Source organism: Danio rerio, chromosome 20, assembly GCF_052040795.2.
Source record: "Danio rerio strain M-AB ecotype USA chromosome 20, GRCz13ab, whole genome shotgun sequence".
In the NCBI taxonomy this organism is placed as follows: domain Eukaryota; kingdom Metazoa; phylum Chordata; class Actinopteri; order Cypriniformes; family Danionidae; genus Danio; species Danio rerio.
Window position 1 is genome coordinate 51,145,504 of NC_141040.1, and position 22,988 is coordinate 51,168,491.

Consider the following 22,988-nt stretch of genomic DNA (forward strand, 5'->3'; position numbering starts at 1 on the left):
CATCGCCAGCAATTATAGGGTGGGCCATGTTAGCAATCTCGTAAATGAACAGTGGTGGGAGTTGGGGGCGGGGGGTGGTGGGGTTATCCCTGGGCCCCTAAATTGCCAGGGCTCTATGAACTCTGTGATACTTTTCCCCTTCTACGCCCCTGGCTATACTTTAGTTGAACAATTAATCAGTGCAACTAATCCACTCAAAAGGTTGTTTTGGTAATCTTCAATCAAAGTTTGAACATTCGCTTCTGATTTTGGAGTGGCGGTACTTCTCTGATGTCAGTTTGATGGCTTCTGACACAACGCCCCTCCCCTTCTTAACCACGCACCGCTTACTGTTAGTTTGCTATGAAGGAATATTCACAAAAATAATGCCCCGCCCCCTACTCAATATTCCGTTTCAGTTGGAAGTACATCAACAAAGTGACTTTATTTACACTATTGCCGTCGATTAGGTAATTTAGCAACAGGATTCACATACAGCGGTGTTTAACGACTTTGAACAAGAATGTTTGCACGTATAGCACGGCAAATAACTATCTGCACTTGAAGCTTTCGCAATAGTAAAAATTAACTGTATTTAGTACAATAACGGACACAAATTGTATGTTTATATAAAAAATTCCATAGTACACATTGGATGGTGACACATAAAAAAAACAAATTTCGAATATAAAAATCTACCAATTCCCACAATAGAGCTAAAGGGTTAACGCATTTGCAGATTAAACTATGCCCTATGAAAACATTTTGTGGGTCTCATGGACTAAACCGCGTTGGGATGTTGTCGTGGATGAAAGTAAAGAGAGGGGGATGTTGCTGCAGAAGACATTGAACAGCGGGGGGAGGGGGAGGGGTTGTTGCAGACAAAATTGAAGAGCGCAGGGGGAGGGGGAATGTTGTGTCGTATAAAAGTGAAGAGAGGGAGATTGTTGTCGTGGATGAAAGTAAGCAGCGCAGGAGGAAGTGGCTGCAGACAAAATTGAATAGAACGGGGAGGGGTGGATGTTGTCAAAGATGAAAGAGGGGGGGGGCCTCGTCGCGGACAAAAGTGAACAGAGCAAGGGAGGTTGTCGTAGACGAAATTGAAGAGCGTGAGGGAGGGGGGGGGATGTTGTTGCAGACGAAAGTTGGGGGGGGGGGGGGGTGTTGTCACGGGAAAAAGTGAAGAGCAGGGGGGAGGGGGGGTTGTCGTAGAGGAAAGTGAACAGCTGGGGGTGGGGGGTCAGAGATGTTGTGTTGTCGTGGACAAAAAAGACAGGAGGTTGGGGGGTGATTTGTGGTCTGATGTTGCGGACGATAGTAGTTGGGTGTCGAGGGGTAAGGGGTAAGGAGTGTTGTCGTGGACGTTTGGGGTCCCTAATAGTATCCCTGGGGGCCCCAAAATAGTGTGGGCCCCTAGAATAGTCCCAACTCCAGCCCCCCTCCCCCTGGCAGCGCCCCTGACCACATGACTCCATTATGTTTGTCTTGTTTACTGTTGGTTGCTAGGTTACCAATACAGCAGTTAGCTGCTCTAACATCTTGATAGAAACATACATATTTTGTGCTTAGGATTTTAATATTTTCTTTGCCCAAACTATGAGGAGAATCTCTTCACATTAGGTTGAATACCTGACTTGTGTACTATACTGTAAACAAAATGGGAACAGAAAATTAATAAAGCATACCCAAAACATGCATCTTAAAGTGATAGTTCTCCCCCCAAAATAACATTTACTCACCCTAAAGTGGGTTTATGAGCTTTATGAGCTTTTTTCCTGTTGAAAACAAAAGAAGATACTTTGAAAAATGTGAAAACCAGTAACCATTGATATCTATAGTAGGAAAATTGTGAATGACTGCTGGTTTTCAGCATTCAACAGAATATAGAAACTCATAAAAGCCTGGTACAAATGAAGGATAAGTAAATAACAACACTTCATTTTAGGGTGAACTATCCCTTTAATATCGTCTTTTCAGAACAAGATAACTAATATAATTACTGATGTCCATGTAAACGTACCCACGCCCACTGACTTCAATAGTAAAGAGACCAAAAATACTATGGAAGTCAATGGCAGCCTAATTGGTTCGGCTCCAACATTTTTCAAGATATCTCTTTTTGTATTGCACAGAAGACATGGAGTTAATCAGAATGTAATTTTGATCAGATTAATAAATAATTAAACTGCTGATGTCCATGTTTGAAACGTACCCACACCCACTCACTTCCATAGTAGGGAGATCAAAAAATACTATGGAAGTCAATGGGAGCCAAAATGGTTGGGGTCTAACATTCTTCAAGTTATCTCTTTTTGTATTGCAAAGAATACAAAATTAATCAGTATGCTAATTTTGATTGGATTGATAAATAATTACATTTCCAATGTCCATGTAATCGTACCCACACCCACTCACTTCCATAGTAATTAGACTAATACTATGGAAGTCAATGGTTCGGATTTAACATTCTTGGAGAGATCTTGTTTTGTGTTGCACAGAAGACATTACGTTATTCAGAATGTACATTTTTGGGTGAACTGTCCAGTCGAGGTGCATGAGTGTGTAACACATCTCTCAGCCAGAGTGTGTGTGTGTGTGTTTCTCACTGTATGTGCCCTCTATAGGCTCCATCAGAAAGGCATCATACGAAAATTTGAGAATTTGTATTGCTGAGAGACTGAAAGACAAGGAGAGAAAAGAGCACCATAGTAGAGTTGTGTGTGAACAGTTATTGTTGTATACTGTAGCTGTACCCTCTGACGAGTGTATATCAACTGTAAACAGTGTATTGTTGGTTTTTCGAGCACCTTTTCTCTCTCACAGGAAACGTGTGTGTGGAAATGATGTGAAGATGTTACAGATACATTTTCTAAGCAGGCTAGTGTACAACAGCATGTTAATCTGACACTTTCACCTAATAAATCCAATTTTACTTGATTTTTCTTAAAGTAATTGTAGAAATAATGGGAACTTATGCTTAATTAATCACATGACATTATGTCGGGAGTAATAAATAAAAATTAAAGCCAATTTTTTCTCCCAAGAGCTGCTTAACAGAGAAAATATTTTTAAGCACACCTTTAAACATAATAATTTAACAACTTATTTATAATAACTGATTTCTTTTATCATTGTCATGATGACAGATATATAATATTTGACTGGATATTTTTCTAAATACTAGTATTCAGTTTAAAGTGACATTTAAAGGCTTAACTAGGTTAATTAGGCAAGTTATGGTAATTATACATTGTATAACGATGGTTTGTTCTGTAGACAATCAAAAATTATTATTGCTTAAAGGGGCTAATAATTTTGACCTTAAAATAGCTTTTAAAAAATTGTAAAGCTGCTTTTATTCTAGCCGAAATAAAACAAATAAGACTTTCTCCAGAAGAAAAAATATTATAGGAAATACTGTGAAAAATTTCTTGCTCTGTTTAACATCATTTGGGAAATATTTGAAAAACTATTTAGCAGATGATAAAGCAACACAAGTATGCTTTCAAATAAATATGTGAAGTGTCCTGTGGTTGAATGGTCATATTAAGATAGCACCAGCTGTTCAGAGGCCACAAGCAACAATGAAGAACACAGGAAGGTTGGAGTTGATGATGTCATCGTGCACTGGCGGGCGGGGCTTCATTAACAGGCAAAGTATTCCTTCAGTGGAGCAAAGAGGTGGCGAATGACGGGGACGCTCCATGATCTACCCAGCAGCCTCTGTCTGGCCAGACGACTCATGTTGGACACGTCAGTGTAATGGACGGGAAAGCCGAAAACTCTGAAAGACGCATGAAGAAGGGGTTTTTAAACACATGCAAATACAAAGTGGTGAGTCTAATGAAGTCAAAAGTTAAAAAGAGAAAAAACATTAATATAATTAGACATTTTTTGCACGGTGTTATTTAGATGATATAAATAAAAGCTTATAGAGAGTTTATATATATATATATACCATAGTTCGGTCTGGTTCTCGAATCTGATTGGCTGATGGCTGTGCGATATTCTGCAATAAAAGCACTCGTACAGCTTCTTTCCCCATGTGTATTACTCCGCCCACATAGAGTGACAGCAGATCAATAGACTCACTACAGTTTGACGAATATTGCAGCTGTTGGACAACATAATGTACTTTTAAGGCTTTTTAGGTGAGAATGTAGTTGTTTAGATTGAAACTGCAGTTTATTTATAAGGATAGAGCCTATTATAAAATACTTATAATTTCAGAGCTTCAACCATCAGCGGCCATCAGTCTGACATACAAAGATGGTTGCTCCACAAGATGACGACAGAGACCGCATAATAAATCCTCAGAGAAGAAAAGACGTATTTGTATTTCAAACTACAGCTGATCAAATTATTATAAAACAGGTAAGTGACAATCTAAGTCGATCTTTCTCTTTTGTATGTTGCAGTGCTGTATTTATACCACAGTAATCTGCTAGTGTTTGCTTTGCTTTGGCTTTTTCGGGTTAAATTATTGTGATCTGATTGCAACAGAAATACTGGGAAATCTGTAGACTGATGGTATTTCATGCTGTTCAGTCTTAAAATCTTAAAATGTCAGCAAAATCACCTGTTTTGTCATCACTTTAGACATTACGCTAGAGAATCATTCAGATACTAGCTCTAAAGTGACATGTTTTTAAGGAACGGGTTCTTAACATTTATATATTGGATTCATACATCCTCTGTATGAATCTCTCATTTAAGTTAATATTTTCTATAGGAAACTATACAATATTATATTGCATATACCTGTACATTAGATTAGTCGGAACTGAAGACACATCTGGAGCTAATCTAACAAAATAACTTATGATAACAGTGCAAAAATGAGTAGCTCAAATGTATATGTTAGGGGAAAATATTACATAAATAAAAAACTTAAGAGTAAAGATCAAGAGAAACATAATATACAAAATTTTGTAATTTGTATTTTTTTTGCAATATTTAGCATGAATTTAAATGTATTAGCTTTCTATATTTAAAGATGTTCAGTGACTAAAATATTATTTGAATAAATATATCCGTTTTGTTCAAACGCACCAAAATATACAACGTATAATCATCATTATAAAAACATAAAATATGCAGCATACTCATTAATATGACTATCATCATCAATGTTTTGTTCTGTTTTCATTACAAAAATATTAAATTAGTCAAATTACCAAAACTTCTACAGTTATTAAAATATACAATACAATTGAACATTTCCCATTATTCTCAACAATGTCTATATTCACACATTTAATTATTAACCTCAACACGTAAAAATAACACCGAACAATACTAAAAAAATTTCTATTTTACAGTTTAAGTAATTTTATTAAGTAGTGGCAATTTAAAATTTAAATATGCATAAGTATATAAAATATCCCCCAAAAGAAACAACCTTCCTCTAGTTTTTCTTTAGATTTTGGGATAAATAGAGCCTCACCTCTCCATCTCTGTGCACCACAGGATATCCTCTTTATTGTTCATGTACACAGGGTAGTGCTGGTCTTTGCCTTGTTTTATGGAGTTTGAGCGAGTTGTGATGGTTCGCACTTTATTGAACTGAAAAACAAACCCAGTACAAAAAAACAAAACCTACTGTGAAGCAGCAAGTCTTCTGATTATGGTCAAAAAACAAAAAAAAAGCACACAAAAAACCTTATCATCTGTCTGAAAAGTCACTGACGATACAAGATGTAATACAAGTCTCTGGTGCCCTAGCACAAATACAGCACAGATCAAAGGACCTTTTTCACAAGACTGTTATGACGGGTTTAACTGTCATCAAAATATTTAATCCTTGAAAGTTTTGATTATTTTAATAAAAAAACATGTGCAAATGTTTGTGTATGTATATCATCTTTGCATCAAATTACAAAAGACAAATTAGCGCTTGCGTTTGTAATGCAGAGTCTATTGGAGCAGGACAGTAAATTTGAGATCGACCTGAGCTCAATCTCCCCTCGAAAGCGAGGGAGCCCTGGGCCCAAAGATCCCTTAAGCTCAGGGCTCTCCCTTGAAACAACATGCCAAACAAGCTATGCATAAATCATGAGCTAAGTGTGAATTCTTGAAATACATCTATTCAGAAGTACAGAATATGCACTGACTTGTGAAATGGTAAGGGTTATAACCTAATTAATACATATTAAAGCTCTTTAACATTATTAAATGTACATGCTGAATCACTGATATGTGTTGGTTTGCACTGAGTCACAGTTCAATGTGTTCAATGTGTTTTGATCCAGGAGTGCAATACCTAGTTCTACCATTGGGTGTTAAACTTACATACTGCACCTTTAATAATGAACACACATACAAACACAAACACACACCTTAGCTGTGCGTCCATGTTCCAGACAGTCTTGCAGATCGAGTTTGTCATTCACCATAGCAGTCAGTGGCCTGAAAAGAGAAACACAAAGGGCTCTATTTAAAAGGTCCCGCGAAGTGCTTTAAAATGTGCGCTTTTTATTTGATGTTTGATGTAATCTCAACAGAAAAATGAACTGAGGGCGGGGCATAGAGTAGCTCCTGCCTATTAAAAACAGCCAATAGCGTTTCATTTTTAATCACAGCTCTGCCATTGAGGGTGGTTGAGATCAAGCACATCAAATGAAAAGCAATTGAGAAGAAACTGTTTTATTCATTAGTTTTTCTAATCTGTTGATCATTTTGATGTCTATTGCACATGTGTTTCGAACGCTAGTAAAATAGCAGCCACTCTCAGACACAAGCAGTCTTACCGATTCATCCCAGGAAGGTTCCCCCAGAAGTATCGAGCTCTGTGTGCGGCTGACACCTCCTTAGCATCGATCATGACTGGATTACACTGGACACAAACGAGTAAACAATAAATGAGATATTTCAGAAGAAATTCAAGGTTCATTAAATGACTTCAGTTTGAATCAACGTTATTATAGCTGAGGAAAACAGACGGAAAAACAAAAACTACAATTTTAAATGGAAATAAAAATAAAAACTAGAACTAACTGAAACTGTATCATGTACTCACAAAACTAATTGAAACTAACTAGAATTATAGCAAAAACCTCCTTCGTTTTCATCTTTGTAAATGTATTTAATACATAAGTCTACTGTAAGCCTTATATGGCCCGTTTCCACTGAGTGGTACAGTTCGGTTCGGTTTGGTACGCTTTTATGGCCGTTTCCACTGTCAAAAGGCGTACTGAACCAAACCGTACCACTTTTTCGGCACCCTTTCGAAAGGGTCCCAAACACGAGAAAGGTTACCAAAAGGTGGAGCTAGATGCGCAGCTGAACGCTATTGGTTTACAGAGATACTTCATTCGCTTGCACAACAAGCCAGATTGTAAACAAAGGACCCGCCATGTTTGAAATACACAGCGAGAGATTACAGCGGAATTATATATACATATGCAGCCATGGTCGATCCGGGCTCAAACAAACCATGTCGTCGTCATGATAAACAGCCACAAAGCCATGGAGAAGAGCAGATTCACCCTGTGCCTCGTAGTTTTTTACGAGCCAGTCTGAAGCCAGAGTGGTTTCGCTTTCTTCCTTGCGCTCGCCGCGCATTTCTATCTGAAATAACAAACTTCTTGAGCTGATGATAATAACATGTGCTTGATTATTGACGTGCTTTGGAAACCCGATCCAGTGAGAAGCTGACAAACACGAGAGTGACACATTCAGAAAGAAAAGGACAAACGCGAAAGTGGATCGCTGAAAAAAAGGGGAAGCCAATGAGCACGTTATTTCTTCAGCAAACGTGAACAAACTGCTTTGTTTTCAATTTAATTATCACCTTTTGGACTTATATGAACTGGGAATGATGGAATGACTCTCTAACAGAGGCTTCATGTGCTGCTGAAGATTACAGACACAGATGAGAGGTTTTCACGGACTGTAGGCTATACTTTGTGTTGTTTTGAACCTAATTAAGGACGAAATGTCTGTTTAGTGTAGTTCTTCTGTAGTTGGTAGCATATGGGAGACTGTAAGGGTCTGTATGTGTTCATATGTTCATTTATTTATTTATTTAATATAATTACAGACGTTACAGTAGGCTATTTTGCACTGTCATTGATCTGCAGTTATAATCAACTCCTGTTCATAGAAAAGTTAGTAATAAACATTTATACATAAGTATTTGTGTGTGTAAAGCATCTGTTTTGTGAGAAGTGCTTTTCATATGGTATGTGAGTGACTTGTGCAGCTTTATTGTAGACATTTTCTCAAGTGAGCATGACGTCGACTGAAACTTTGTCATACACCACGCCCACCAAAAGGGTACCCTTGCTAGTGGAAACGCAAGCCTGATAAAGGTGACCTGTACCACCCCGAACCGTACCGTACTGTACCAGTCAGTGGAAACGAGCCATTAGAAGTAAATTTATTTACTTCATGCTGCCAGGTGTTTGATCCGTACGGCACCTCAGAGTCTGTGATGCCATTGGCCAGATCAAGCCAGTTCTCTTCCATTCGATCCTTGCTGTTGCTCCCACGACAACAACAACGAGTGAACATGACAGCAGCATGGTGACAGCATTAAATACAGAGACTTAAAATGATTGATCTAACACATTTGTGCCCAATAATGGGTTTTATTTCTGTTTTAGTGAGTGCGAACGAATAATTCGTTTTATCCACATCTTCTAAGTCAGTGGTTCTCAAACTGTGGTACATGAACCACAAGTGGTACCCAGACTTCCTTTTAGTGGTACGCGGAGGAATCGCTGAATAATTCAAGTAAAACAATGAACACACTTTTAACCATTTTTTTGCAAACAATAACTATGATGCAGGCCTGGATTGGCTAATCGGGAGGACTGGGAGAATTCTCGGTGGGCCGGTCCGTTTTTTGGCCACGAGGGCCGGTGTCCCTAGCTCCAGAATCTGTTGCTCTTAGCAGTCACTGTTTTTAAATTAATTTATTTATTTACTTGACCACAGTCTTCTTTTAAATTAGGTTATGACGCTGCCGACCCGGGTTTGATCCTCGTCTGAGTAATTTATTTATTTCATTTTTATTGTTAAGACATATAATACTGTTAGGGTTGTTGAACATTTGAAGTTCTAATGCTGCGTTCACACCAGACGCGGCACGCGCGTCAAGCGCGAGTGATTTACATGTTAAGTCAATGCAAACGTGCGAATAGACATCCTGCAACGCGATACGCCCGAATGGCACGGCGCGAATTAAGCGTTTTGTGCGTTTGACGCGCTTAATGAGCGTTTTGCGCGAATCTCTCGAATTCGAAAATCTGAACTTCAGCGTACATTCGCGCCGCGTTAACCAATCAGAAGCTTGCTCTTGTGGGGGCGTGATTGTGACGTAGAACCTGTTGTTGGTGTTCCGAGGGAAATCCTCCAGCCTTCACTGACAACAGTTCATCAAACTCTGCTTGGCTCAGTCAGAAGCACCGGTGAAGCCTCCGTCATCCAGGTTCAGTTTCTGGAGGAGTTTATGAGCTCACAGAGCTGGATGCACCTCTGAAAGAATGTAATGGACTCAGACACGACCCTAAACGTATCGACGCTGTTTTTCAGTCTTCATAAAGCACATAAACACTGTTATTTTCTTTATAAAATCCATGTTAGCCATTTAGCTATGAAGCTAGAGTCTTCGGGCAGACAGAAGCCCTGCCCATCACGCGAATCCGTGTCTGTTCTGAAGTGTATTTGACACGCGAATGAAGCGGGGTTTGACGCGCGAATGAAGCGAGTAAACTCAAATGTTCACGCGGCTATTTACGCGCAAATAGCGTGATTTATCTGCACGTTCCGCGTCTGGTGTGAACACAGCATAAAGCAGCAGTTTTCTCAAAAAAAGACGTGATAGTGTAATAAGAAACTGAATTGGAAATGACCTTATTTTAATATAGTCAGTCGTGAACTGAGGTGGGCCGGTCTGAGGTTTGAAACTCTAGGGCTGAAAAGGAGTCCCACTCCGGCCCTGCTATGATGTGATCAGGAAATTGATTTTAATAGGCTAAACTTTTTAATTTTATTTTCATGTTTTTATTATTTGTTATGCATCCTATCATTTGAGGTTATTTTCCTCCCCATTCTTGACATGGTTGTTGGGGCCATATCTCATATATTTTATCTCCCAATGTTGACAGGTATAGTTTAATCACTTGCTTCTCTGACACACATAGCCTACTCTAACATGCAGTAAGCAGATCTAATTTGTAATTTAAATATGTAAATCCAAATCATAGATTTAAAATACAAGTTAAAAAAAGATATACAAATAAGTCATATATACATGCAACATATATACATGCAACAGAGTTATATATGAACTGTTTGACATATGGTATAACCTATATTTTTGAGGTCCAAGAAACATTTGCAGGTTTTGATGAATAGGCTCTGGATACACGTTTCAAAAAATGTATCTTTGGTTGAAATTTTATTATAAAATATTTATTCTGACAATTTTGAATCTCGCACCTAACAAGTATCCTTATTTGGAAAAAAAAAACTAATAGTAAAACTACTACAAATTAAACAAAAACTAAGCAATTTCAAAATTTAAAAACGAATAAAACTAGCAGATCTACCCAACTAAAAGTAACTGAAATTAAAAACAAAAATCTAAACTAAATAAAAACTAAACCAATGAAAAATGCTAAACTATTATAACCTTAGTTTATATGCTTGTTGTTGTAGTGTATTTACACACCTCCAGAAAGCGTGAGATGTCTTTCTTGTCACTGACCCCCATTGCAACCACGTTCTCGAACAGCCAGAAAAACGGGCGGTCGTCTCCTTCTTTAGGCCGCGCTTCGTGAAGCAGCCGGTAAAACTCAAAGAACAGGCGCCCGGTTCCCTCTGCGCATAAACACTTATTTAACACAAGTTTATAGACAAACGCACAAACAAATCTTATGATTTTAGTGAGGAAAATGGATCTAATGGCGTGTGTCATACCAAACAAGCCTTTCCTAGCAGGGTTGACGATGGACAGATCATTACAGGGACTTCCACCAATCACAAGATCAAACGGCCCCCACTCCTGAATCTGCAGAGACAAACAAGAAGTGTGATAAATGGGGTTATAAAATATTTCATTAATTAATTGTTTCCATTAGAGCCTGGCTATATTCACAACCTTATGTCAAACCGTTATTAAACCCCTTATACAAGTGATTTTTGCATGATAGGTCCTCTTTAATTGATCTAAGATGATTAGGCAGATCCCGGATCTTTTAATCCTGAAAACTGATGACCTCCTTTATAATGTAATGCGTATTTATATAGTGCATTTATTGGGTATGGCCGTACACCCAAAGCATTCACAATCATAAGGGGCGTCTCTCGACACCACCACCCGTGTGCAGCATCTACTTGGATGATGCGACGGCAGCCACAGGACAACGGCGCCAGTGCGCTCACCACACAGTTTGAGTGGAGAGACAGTGATAGAGCCAATTTGGTGAATGGGGATGATTGGGAGGCCATGATGGGTAAAGGACCGATGGAGGGAAATTGGCCAGGACACCGGGGTTACACCCCTACTCTTTACAAAAAGTGCAATAGGATTTTTTTTAATGACCACAGAGAGTCAGGACCTCGGTTTCATCCGAAAGACAGCGCTCACTGACAGTATAGCGTCCAATTCACTATACTGGGGCATTAGGACTCACACAGACAGCAGGTTGAGCGCCCCCTGCTGGCCGCCACTTCCACCACTTCCTACATCAACCTAGTTTTCCCATGTGGTCTCCCATCCAGGTACTGACCAGGCTCAGCCCTGCTTAGCTTAAGTGAGTAACCAGTCTTGGGCTGCAGGGTGATATGGCTGTGGCCTTTTTCTATTGTGATCTGATGGATCAAACTCCATAGCAGGTGTAAACGGGCCTGTGAGACTGAAAGGGAATTTTGCTCACATGTTTGCGTGTGATGTTCCTGATGTCTCCAACATACGTGATCCGTTCAAAGTGTCGCACCATACCAACAGTGATGGAGTCCTCACACACCTCCGACGCCACATAACGATCCACCTGAATGCCCAGATCCTTCAGCACCAGCAGGCCTGAACACACAGATATATTAACAGATATATTAGACGGAGGGAAGATTTTTTCAACACATTTCTAAACACAATAGTTTTAATAACTAATTTCTAGAAACTGATTTTATTTCTCTTTGTCATGATGACAGTGAATAATATTTTACTTGATATTTTTCAAGACACTTCTATACAGCTTACAGTGACATTTAAAGGCTTAACTAGGTTGATTAGGTTAACTAGGCAGGTTAGGGTAATTAGGCAAGTCATTATATAAAGATGGTTTGTTCTATAGATTATGGAGAAAAAATATAGCTTAAAGGGGCTAATAATTTTGTCCTTAAATGGTGTTTAAAAAATTAAAAACTGTTTTTATTCTAGCCGAAATAAAACAAATAAGACTTTCTCCAGAAGAAAAAATATTATCAGACATACTGTGAAAATTTCATTGCTCTGTTAAACATCATTTGGGAAATATTTAAAAAAGACAAAAAATTCAAGGGGGCTAATAATTCTGACTTCAACTGTATATTTATAATTTTAGATGTTACAACCCCAAATCAGAAAAAGTTGGGGCAGTATGAAAAAACACACATAAAAAAATAGTGATTTCTTAATTTTCTTGACACATGGGCACAGGACTACGTTTTCTAACCTTTGTCAAGTACCACAATACACAGCTACATCTATAAATGCCATTGAAAACTATACTGTGGCAAAAGGAAGCCCTATGTTAACAGTGTCCAGAAGACTTCTCTGGGTCAGATGAATCAGTATTTTAGGTATTTTATTGGAGAAATGGACACCTAGCGTTCTAGACCAAAGAAGAAAAGGATCACCCAGACTGTTACCAGCAAGTCCAAAAGCCAGGGTCTGACGTGGTCAAGTGCCCTTAGCAAAGGTGACTTGCACTTGCTTGATGGCACCATTAATGCTGAAAAGTATATAGAGATTTTGGAGCACAATATGCTGCCTTCTTTTCCCAGGACACGCATGCATATTTCTACAAGACAATGCAAAACCACATTCTGCAAACATTACAAAGTGCTGGCTGCGGAGGAAGAGGAATACAGGTACTTGACTTGCCTGCCTGCAGTCCCGACCTGTCTACAATAGAAAATTTGAAGGGCAAAATGCAACAACAAAGACCTCATACTAGTGCCCACCTTAAGACTTGTTAGCAGAAAAATGTGAAAAAAATTACACCTTAAAGGTTCAGGACACCCTGGAGAACTTTTTTTTTTTTTTATATATATTAACAGATTTGTGTGTGTTGAGCATCAGTTAAGACAATGTTAGCACCCATCAGCTTTAATTGTGGGGAAAACTGGATAATTTTGAGCTTTTGTCAGCTAATTTCAGCTTCCGGGTTTAAAATGATTTTTGGGGAGGGATCAAAATCGGCGACGTAGCGAAGTACCGCAAGTGCAATGATGACGCGTCGGTTTCTCATTATTATTGAGAAGATGAGAAGAGCCGGCTGCTTAATTATTCATGAGAGCACGACAGCACGCGCTTTCCGAAGGCAAGGCAGACGCAGACCTGCCAGACCAGTGCCAAGCTCAAGCTGTGAGACAAGGACCCACGGGTATGCAGTGACCGTTTGTGAAGGCTCGTATGTGTTTGTTTCCATGATCCACGGGGTTTGTTGCATGTTTTTCCCCGCGATCCTGTCAGGGCCGATCATACAGGAAAGCTGTGTGTGTGCTGCTAGCATTTTTGTCGGAAGAGCAGCACGAGAATTGGAGAATGGCGGAAGTGGTCTTGTATCAGGAGTTCATTCACATCCAGACACATCGCCGAGCTGCTGTGTTTGCCTAAATCCTCCAGATTACCAGCAGGGCTAATGGTTAAAGTAGACAGGTCAGGAGAAGTCCTCATTTATAGGGTTTACATGAACAAACTTATCTTTATAATGATATAAATTGTGGCTATGTATATATGAAATTACGAATAACAAATGTAGCAGGGCATTAAATTACTGTTTATTTCTTTGCATTTTCACTTTGTAAACTATAAACTCATGCGTCTCCTCACGGTTTGTCTCAATTTGTGAGCTAACTGACATCAACAGTTGTTCGCACCCCTTCTCCCCTGCTGGCCACGCCCACTCCTGCCCTAAGCTCGTGGAGCTCCACGCCAGTGGCGTAGCGGACGGGCCCGCAGGGCACGCACCGCGGGGGGGCCCCGCGTGATTAGGGGGCCCCGCGTCGTCGCGATTTTCAATAAACTGTTGGGAACAACTGTGGTCGGAACCAAAGTTCACACATCTGTGTTCTCTGAACACCTCTCAAGCGGTGGACTACTTCATTCTGATTGCTTGCCGCCAATGTTGCCAACTTAGCGACTTTGTCACTAGATTTAGCGACTTTTCAGACCCCCCTAGCGACAAATCTAGCGACTTTTTTGTGTGTTATTGGAGATTTTTTTTAGACTGTCATTTGTCCATAACTGTACCGTCCCTACTCTTCTCAACGAGCTGCGTGTGATGCCGCCGGCCCCTCCCCCGCCTCACAGCACTGACAGGCGGCCCAGTCAGTCCTCGTACAGCAGCCTCTCCCACCTGCAGCCCGAGAGCAGATCACCCCTCTGCGTACCGACGACAAATGATTTAGCACAGGCAGTGTTAAGGCATTTCCCTTGTACAGTCAAACCGATCTACTTCTACTTTATTTTAACAATTTATTTGGACCGTTTATTCTTTTCTTGTTCATAATCACAGATATTTTAGTGACAGTTTCTGAACTTGTCTGAGTTTATTACATATGAGAGATTACTGCACATACACTACACATCTATAATGACATACTGTATTCAAACAGCAATAAAATTAGTTAAATAAACATGCTTATATAAAGTGTAGTGCAATTATAAATACCCCTTTATTAATCATAGGCTGTTAAACAGAAACGGTAGAACGTGATGACGTCAGTGATGTGCAAATTGACGTATAACGCCCCCCCCCCCCCCCCCCCCCCCCCCTAAGGGGGCCCCGTCAGCTATCCCTGCAGGGGGGCCTCCGCGTTTTGCGCTACGCCACTGCTCCACGCCCATTAATCATGCATCTTTTGAAAAATTCTGAAGTAGACTTTAACCGAAAGTGGGGGGTGTCATGGCCCTTTAAACACTTCATCACTTGTCTTCAATTGCTAAATGTCTTTTAAGTGTTGTGAAAAGAAATGGCAACATTACAAAGTGGTAAAAGCTTTACTGTTTTAATTTTTTCTTAAATATGTTGCAAACCAAAATTAGAATACGTGTTTATTTTGGAAAAAAAAAAGTCAAACGTTTTATTTTTCATCCATCTCTATTAATGTACTCATATTAAACAATAGCGGTCTTACCTGTAGCAATGCCATCAAATAAAGACAGAACTCTGATCGGCTGCCTCTTCTCAGGTGCTACTGGAGAATACAAAGCAGGTGGCTCCTGATAAAAGACACAGATAAATGGCAAAACTATTAGGACCAGTGTTGGTTGTAATTAGTCACAAGATAACTAGTTACAGTAAAAAAGTTAAGCGATTACTGTTCATTTTTAGCTAGTTTAATTACATCCATTCAATCTTTTTTCTTCGGTTTAGTCTCTATTTCAGAGGTCTCCACAGCGGAATGAACCGCCAAATATTCTAGCATATGTTTTACACCACGGATGTCCTTCCAGCTGTAACCCAGAACTAGGAAACATCCATCCACACTCATTCACACTAATACACTACGGCCAATTCAGTTTATTCAATTCACCTGTAGCGCATGTGTTTGGACTGTGGGGGAAACCGGAGCACCCGGAGGAAACCCACGCCAACATGGGGAGAACATGCAAACTTCACACAAAAAATGTCAGCTGACCCAGCTGGAACTCGAACCAGCGACATTCTTGCTGTGAGGCAACAGTGTTAACCACTCAGCCAGTGTGTTGTATTATTAAATATCATTGTCTTTAGCTAAAGGCCAACATTTGGAACCACTTGAGGGAGAGTAAATAGTGAGTAAATTTACATTTTGGGATCAACTATCCCTTTAAATGTCATTTAAGTGGTGCAATTAGTAATTAATTCCTTTTGTCAAAAATTTTTAAAGTAATTTTCACACACTGGTCAAAACACGCACGCGCACACACACACACATAATCTGAACTTACAAAGTCCTGGTCATGGTTGTTGGCGAAAAATAGCTGCAGTCGTGAGGTCCAGTCATCTCTGCGTCTCAGCAGGCCGAAGACGCTGCGGCTGCAGCACATATAGCAGTTCCAGGGGTCTTCACTAATAGCCGCCTGAGCACAACCAGTGCCCACCAGCAGGTCCACACACTCCACACAGTAACACCTACACACACACACACACACACACACACACACACACACACACACAAACCTCTTAGCTGGGAAGCTTTGGGGACTTCAAGATACAATTCCAATCCTGGGAGTCACAATCATTCATTCATTCATTCATTTTCTTGTCGACTTAATCCCTTTATTAATCCGGGGTCGCCAAAGCGGAATGAACCGCCAACTTATCCAGCAAGTTTTTACGGAGTGGATGCCCTTCAAGCCGCAACCCATCTCTGGGAAACATCCACACACACATTCACGCACACACTCATACACTACGGACAATTTAGCCTACCCAATTCACCTGTACCGCATGTCTTTGGACTGTGGGGGAAACCGGAGGACCCGGAGGAAACCCACGCGAAGGCAGGGAGAACATGCAAACTCCACACAGAACAGCCAACTGAGCCAAGGTTCGAACCAGCGACCCAGCAACCTTCTTGCTGTGAGGCGACAGCACTACCTACTGCGCCACTGCCTCGCCCAGAGTCGCAATCAAATCCCAAAATAATTCTTCAGCTATTGTTACGACCCTGGTCTAAGTTTAAGGACGCAACATAAAAAAACACCGGACAAATAAAATTCACTTTAATGGCCCTTTGGAGTCTTTTTTTTTTATCACCCAAAACGTGAAGCCAACTACCTTGAGAGGACCCACAGAAAAATAATAAACAAAAAGTACACTCTAACTAAACACCCAACTGAAACCAACTACACTTAATAAAAATACAAAATCTACCCCTTCCTCCCTGACTGTGTATAAAAAAAGTGGAGAAAATACTTAATATAGTATCATAAAAGAAAAGTCCAACCCCTACTGCTTCTCACAGTGCACAGAATTCAAGATTTACAATATCAACAAACAAAAACAAACAAACAAAATAACAAGAGGGGGAAACACGGATGGATACACAGCAAAGAGTCAAAATGTACACACCAACATGGGAAACACCATCAAAAATAACACTTAGCAACAAAACTGTTTTTATTTTTGTCGTCTGTGCAAATGCATCTTTCCAACTGTAGATTTTAACCACAATTGGAGCTTTTTTTGGTGCTTTTTTGAGTGCTTATACAGTTGAGTCAGAATTATTAGCCCCCCTGTATATTTTTTACTTCAATTTCTGTTTAACGGAAATAAGATTTTTCTCAACACATTTCTAAACAGAATAGTTTTAATAACTCATTTCTAACAATGGGGGCCAGACAGAATCTGCGCACAATTTTAACTATTCATGCGGAGAAGTTTGTAAAAAATCTGAGGATTTACATGAATGATTTTGGGAGTATCGTATCTAAAAATTTAATAATAATACCTTTTTAACTTTTATTTAATGTTTAAAATGCAACTGTAGTTAGATCCACTTATGTGCTGAACAAAGCAGGTCTCATATAAAAGATCTACTAAAAGACAGAAAATATTACTTTACAAACCCTATGGTAAATACATCAAATAAATCACAACATTTTCACATTAGTTAATATTATCACTGAAATTAATTTAAAAACTGAATAATTATACATTTTCAAGAAAAATGCAGATTTCTGCGCATGCAGATTCCGTGTGGGCCTACTAATATCTGCTTTCTTTTATCTTTGCCATGATTATAGAACATAATATTTTACTAGAAAGTAAGTAAATATTTGCAAGACACTAGTATTCAGCGTAAAGTGACATTTAAAGACTTAACTAGGTTAACTAGGCAGGTTAGGGTAATTAGGCAAGTTATTGTCTAACAGTGGTTTGTTCTGTAGATAATTTAAAAAAGTATTGCTTAAGGGAGCTAATAATATTAACCTTAAAATGGTTTAAAACAACTAAAAACTGCTTTTATTCTAGCTGAAATAAAACAAACAAGACTTTCTCCAGAAGAAAAAATATTAGAGGAAATACTGTGAAAAATTCCTTGCTCTTTTAAACATCATTTGGAAAATATTTCACAGAAGGGCAAATAATTTTGACTTCAACTGTATATTTTTGTCATCTGCATATTTCCAACTGTACATTTTAACCTGAATAAAAGTTGCTTTTGTTTATGAATGGAATATATGTCAGTGCTGCCATTTTAAAAATTCTTTATTTAATAATCAGCATGAACAAGCGCTGAATGTAACGCTCAAATGCCACAATACAAAGAGCAATTATGCAGATTTTATTCATTAATTTTTAAGATGTCAGTACTGTCATACAGAGATTCCAATCTCTCTCCCATATATGTTTACATAGCAGAAGAAACAGGTGACTTCCACAATCAGAATCGGATCTTAAAGTCCCTAAAGATTCCCACCTGTAATATACAGCTGAAGTATTCCCTCCTGCGAATTTTCTTGCTCTTTTTTAAATATTTCCCAAGTTATGTTTATCAGAGAAAGGAATTTTTCACAGTATTTCCTATAATATTTTTTCTTCTGGAGAAAGTCTTATTTGTTTTATTTCAGCTAGAGTAAAAGCAGCTTTTAATTTAAAAAAAAACATTTTTAGGTCAATAATTTTTTACTTTTTTTCCCGATAGAACAAACCATCAGTATACAATGACTTGTCTAATTACCCTAACCTGCCCATTTACCCTAATTAGCCTTTAAATGTCACTTTAAGCTGAATACTAGTGTCTAATATTTTATTATGTACTGTCATCACAGCAAAGATAAAATAAATCAGATATTAGAAATGAGTTATTAAACTATTCTGTTTAGAAATGTGTTTAAAAAAATATTCCAGTTAAACAGAAATTGGGGGAAAATTATACAGGGGAGTTAATAATTCTAACTTCAACTGTATTTATTTGTTAAATATAAATATTAAAATTATGCTGGACTCGACCTGAAATGAAAACAATGCTTTTTTCACACACACGTGGCCACAGTCTGACACACACTGACCTGCAGCAGTTGTTGTTTCCGCACATGAGCACTTGTCTCCCTCCACAGCAGATGGTGCAGAAGGACTGATAGCCGTCCTCATCGTACTGATACGCACACTCCAGAAAGCTGTTCTGAAGACCAGCAACAACACAGCCTCAGAACCAATCAGAGCACAGAACACTGACAGCTGGACACGCGTAGGTTTCCATTGCTTTTTTGTACAGTGCAAACAATATTTTAATGCTCTACCCTAACAGGAAACTGTGTGCATGTTTTAAGACATTCATTCATTTTCTTTCGGCTTAGGCCCAATCCCAATTCTACCACAAAGCCCTTTCCCTTATTTTGCGCGTTCACGTGAAGGTGTTGGGGTGTCCCAGTTCTCTTTAGCTTGAAAGCATAGTGCTAACGGATCAACCATGCCAAAGTGGACATTCTTACGGCATGGAAAATCTACATATGCAACGTCAAAGAAATCTAGGACACTTAACCCTCATCTGATGCTATGGATGACAACTTAATGTAAATTATCTAACAGCTTGGTCTAAACTATAGTTATTCTGTGTTTCCTGACGCGCATATAATGGGGTGGGGGGATGGGGAATATATATGGGGTTATATCTGTTTAAAGTATTTTGTTATCTGATTGTAAAAATGGTATATTCTCACTTTCGGAAATAAAAAACTGAATTACAAAAAAAAAACAAAAAAAAGAAAGCATAGTGCTGAGGGGAAGGGGTAAGAGAATTTCCCAGAATACACCAGCCACACTGGCAGCATAGCTGCACCCGGAAGTAAGGAGATCCACAAATTAGTATTTTTTTATCAATATTACAAATTTTTACAACAAACAAACACGTTTTAATACATCCATAACCGCTTTCGAGTTTTACTGTCATGCTTTTAAAAAAATAGCGGTAAAATAAAAACTAAATTTTGCGATCTATAATCCACAATAATAACTCCTGTAGAGCAGTCCAACAACATTCTGACCCTCGAATACCCTGTCAGAAAAGTCTAGTGGCTGGAAATGAGCTTTTTAGAGTGTCTGCTATAGTGTTAATGTTGTTTTTTTGTGTTTACATGGATGAATATGCCACGATGTAAATACACAGTATAGTTATAGCACTCACACCACAATCGGGCCTCGGCACGCTTACGTCATCGCTGCTACGCTGAGTGAGAAGCGCTCTCTCACTCACTCAGCAGCACAGTGGAGATTTCTCTAGTTATATCGTTTCAGTCGTTTGATATGCAGTGACATGCAGTCAAATATTTCGCCAAACAGTCCTTAGGGATGCGGTGACACGAAGTCAGATATTTCGCCGAACAGATCCACCACTTTTGGATCTCATAATCATAAAGCTCTCGTGCTGCAGGAATGAGGAGGTCTGCTGAAGGCGCGCAGCTGTCGTGCAGTGAGGGGTTTGAGTCTTTAATAAACTACGGCAGTTTGCGATCACTGAACAGTAAGAATGATTAATAAATCCATATGAAACAGTCCCTTAAAAGTCACGTATCGCTATCAGTTTCGGGCTTTGGCGCGTTTTGCACTCACACACAAGCGTACCACGCCAAAGCCCAAGTGAACCGCGATCAGGCACACCTCTTCCAATCGGGCCAGGGCCGGCCAAGTAAACCGTGCTTGAGCCCGATTCAGCACACTCAACACTTCTCAAACGATCGGGAAACGATCGCCATCACTTGGCCGGCCCTGGCCCGGTTGGAAGAGGTGTGCCTGAGCACGGATCACTTGGGCTTTGGCGCGGTACGAAATATTTGACTGCATGTCACTGCATATCAAACGACTGAAAGGATATAACTAGAGAAATCTCCACTGTGCTGCTGGGTGAAAGCGTATGGCAAGCCGTTTTAGCATTTAAACCATGTTCTGACTATCCATAAATATATTTAGAGATATCTCTAATTATATTTTGACTAGTCATAATTACAATTCGACTAGTCAGATTGGAGATATCTGCAAATATATTATGACTGACTAGTCATATTCCTCCATTGACTTCCATTGAAAAATATTTGAAGATATCTCTAAATGAGTTTTGAATAGTCACAATTGTAATTAGAGATATCTCCAAATGAATTTTGACTAGTCATAATAACATTAGTAATAATCCAATTCAAGATATCTACAACTGTAATTCGACTATTAGTAAATTAATTAGAGATATCTTCAAATATATTTGTAAATATCTCTAAATATGACGAATTAAAGATATCTCCAAATGTATTATGACTAGTAGTAACTCAGTTAGAGATATCTCTAATTACTATTGTTACTAGTCAAAATTCATTTGGAGATATCTCTAATAACAATTGTGACTAATCAAAACTCATTTAGAGATATCTGCAAATATTTTTCAATGGAAGTCAATGGAGGAATATGACTAGTCATAATATTTGCAGATATCTCCAATCTGATTTCGTACTAGAACAATTGTAATTGCAGATTTCTCTAATTGTCATTCTGAGTAGTGGAATTATAATTATGACTAGTCAAAATATAGTTAGAAATATCTCTAAATATATTTATTGAGTCAGAACAAAGATTTAAATGCTAAAAAGGCTTGCCATAGAGAGCGCTTCTCACTGAATAGAGCAGCAGCGATGACGTAAGCGTGCCGAGGCCCGATATGGTGTGAGTGCGGGCCGTCGGGGGAGACGGGAGGGGGGACAAGCGTGCTTTGGCCCGGTTCGAGGCAACTGTACCTAGTGTGAGTACGGCCTTAGTCTCTGATTTATCAGGGATTTCCCCAGCGGAATGAACCACCAACTATTCAGACATACGTTTCATGCAGCGGATGCCCTTACAGCCACAAAATTTCACAATGTCCGATATCTGCAATATCGTGCAGCCTAGTTTATACAGTATAAAACACAAACAGAAACATAAGGAATGTCCCCACAATTCACAAAATCAAATGTTTGTGTTTGTTTGTGTACCTTGCAGCTCTGGCACATTGCACCGACAAAAAGAGGATGCTCAAGTGTGACGTTCAGACTTCCACAGGAAATACAGATATCTGCACACAAAAACCACTCGGTCACCACATGAGGAACAGCATGCTACTGTCACATTATTAAAGACATAGTTCACCTTAAACAGGAACTTTCCTTCCCTGCAGGCACAGAACATCAACATGACGTCATATTGACGTTGTACCCCTCTGTACCCCAACGTCATGGCAATGTGGGATTTTGTGTAGAATTTAAAATTGGGTTGACATCAGAAGCCAACGTCAGGCCGACGTCAACGTCCAACGTCCAATCTAAAATCAACCAAATATCAACATCTAATCATGTAACACTTTGACGTTGTGACGGACGTTACCACTATGTCCAACATCAGATGTTGGAATTTGGTCACTTTTCAACACACCCAAAAATCAACCAAATATCAACGTCATTTGACGCCAATAACATTGTGCTTAGGCACTGGCTAGACATTGAATTTTAGTCACCTGACATAATCTAAATTTAACCTAATATTAATGTCTTATGATGTTGTGTGCCTGCTGGGTCACCATCTACTCAAGTAGATCTAAATGTGTTCAATTCAATTCAATTCAGCTTTATTTGTATAGCGCTTTTACAATGTAGATTGTGTCAAAGCAGCTTCACATAAATGGTCATAGTAACTGGAACAGTGTGGTTCAGGTTTTAGTGTTTAAGTTCAGTTCAGTTCAGTTTAGCTCAGTTTAGTGTGATTTAATCATTACTGAGAGTTCAAACACTGAAGAGCAAATTCATCGATGCGTAGCTCTACCAATCCTGAACCATGCGAGGTAGTGGC

General features: G+C 39.1%; 1 protein-coding gene across 11 annotated transcripts in view; it reads right to left on the reverse strand.

The window, feature by feature from the left end:
* Positions 1–3,280: 3,280 nt before the first annotated feature.
* Positions 3,281–22,988, reverse strand: part of dnmt3aa (DNA (cytosine-5-)-methyltransferase 3 alpha a) — a 133,848-nt gene continuing 114,140 nt past the window's right edge. For 10 of the 11 annotated variants that reach the window (XM_087296806.1, XM_087296804.1, XM_087296802.1 and 7 more), the window contains 11 exons: positions 22,139–22,218; positions 19,196–19,308; positions 16,127–16,310; positions 15,331–15,415; positions 11,865–12,010; positions 10,906–10,996; positions 10,658–10,806; positions 6,729–6,814; positions 6,318–6,387; positions 5,426–5,544; positions 3,402–3,763 (listed from right to left, as the gene is read on the reverse strand). In XM_087296806.1, coding sequence (XP_087152932.1) covers positions 3,625–3,763; positions 5,426–5,544; positions 6,318–6,387; positions 6,729–6,814; positions 10,658–10,806; positions 10,906–10,996; positions 11,865–12,010; positions 15,331–15,415; positions 16,127–16,310; positions 19,196–19,308; positions 22,139–22,218 — 1,262 coding nt within the window. In that variant the 3' untranslated portion in view covers positions 3,402–3,624. 11 annotated transcript variants of the gene reach the window in all.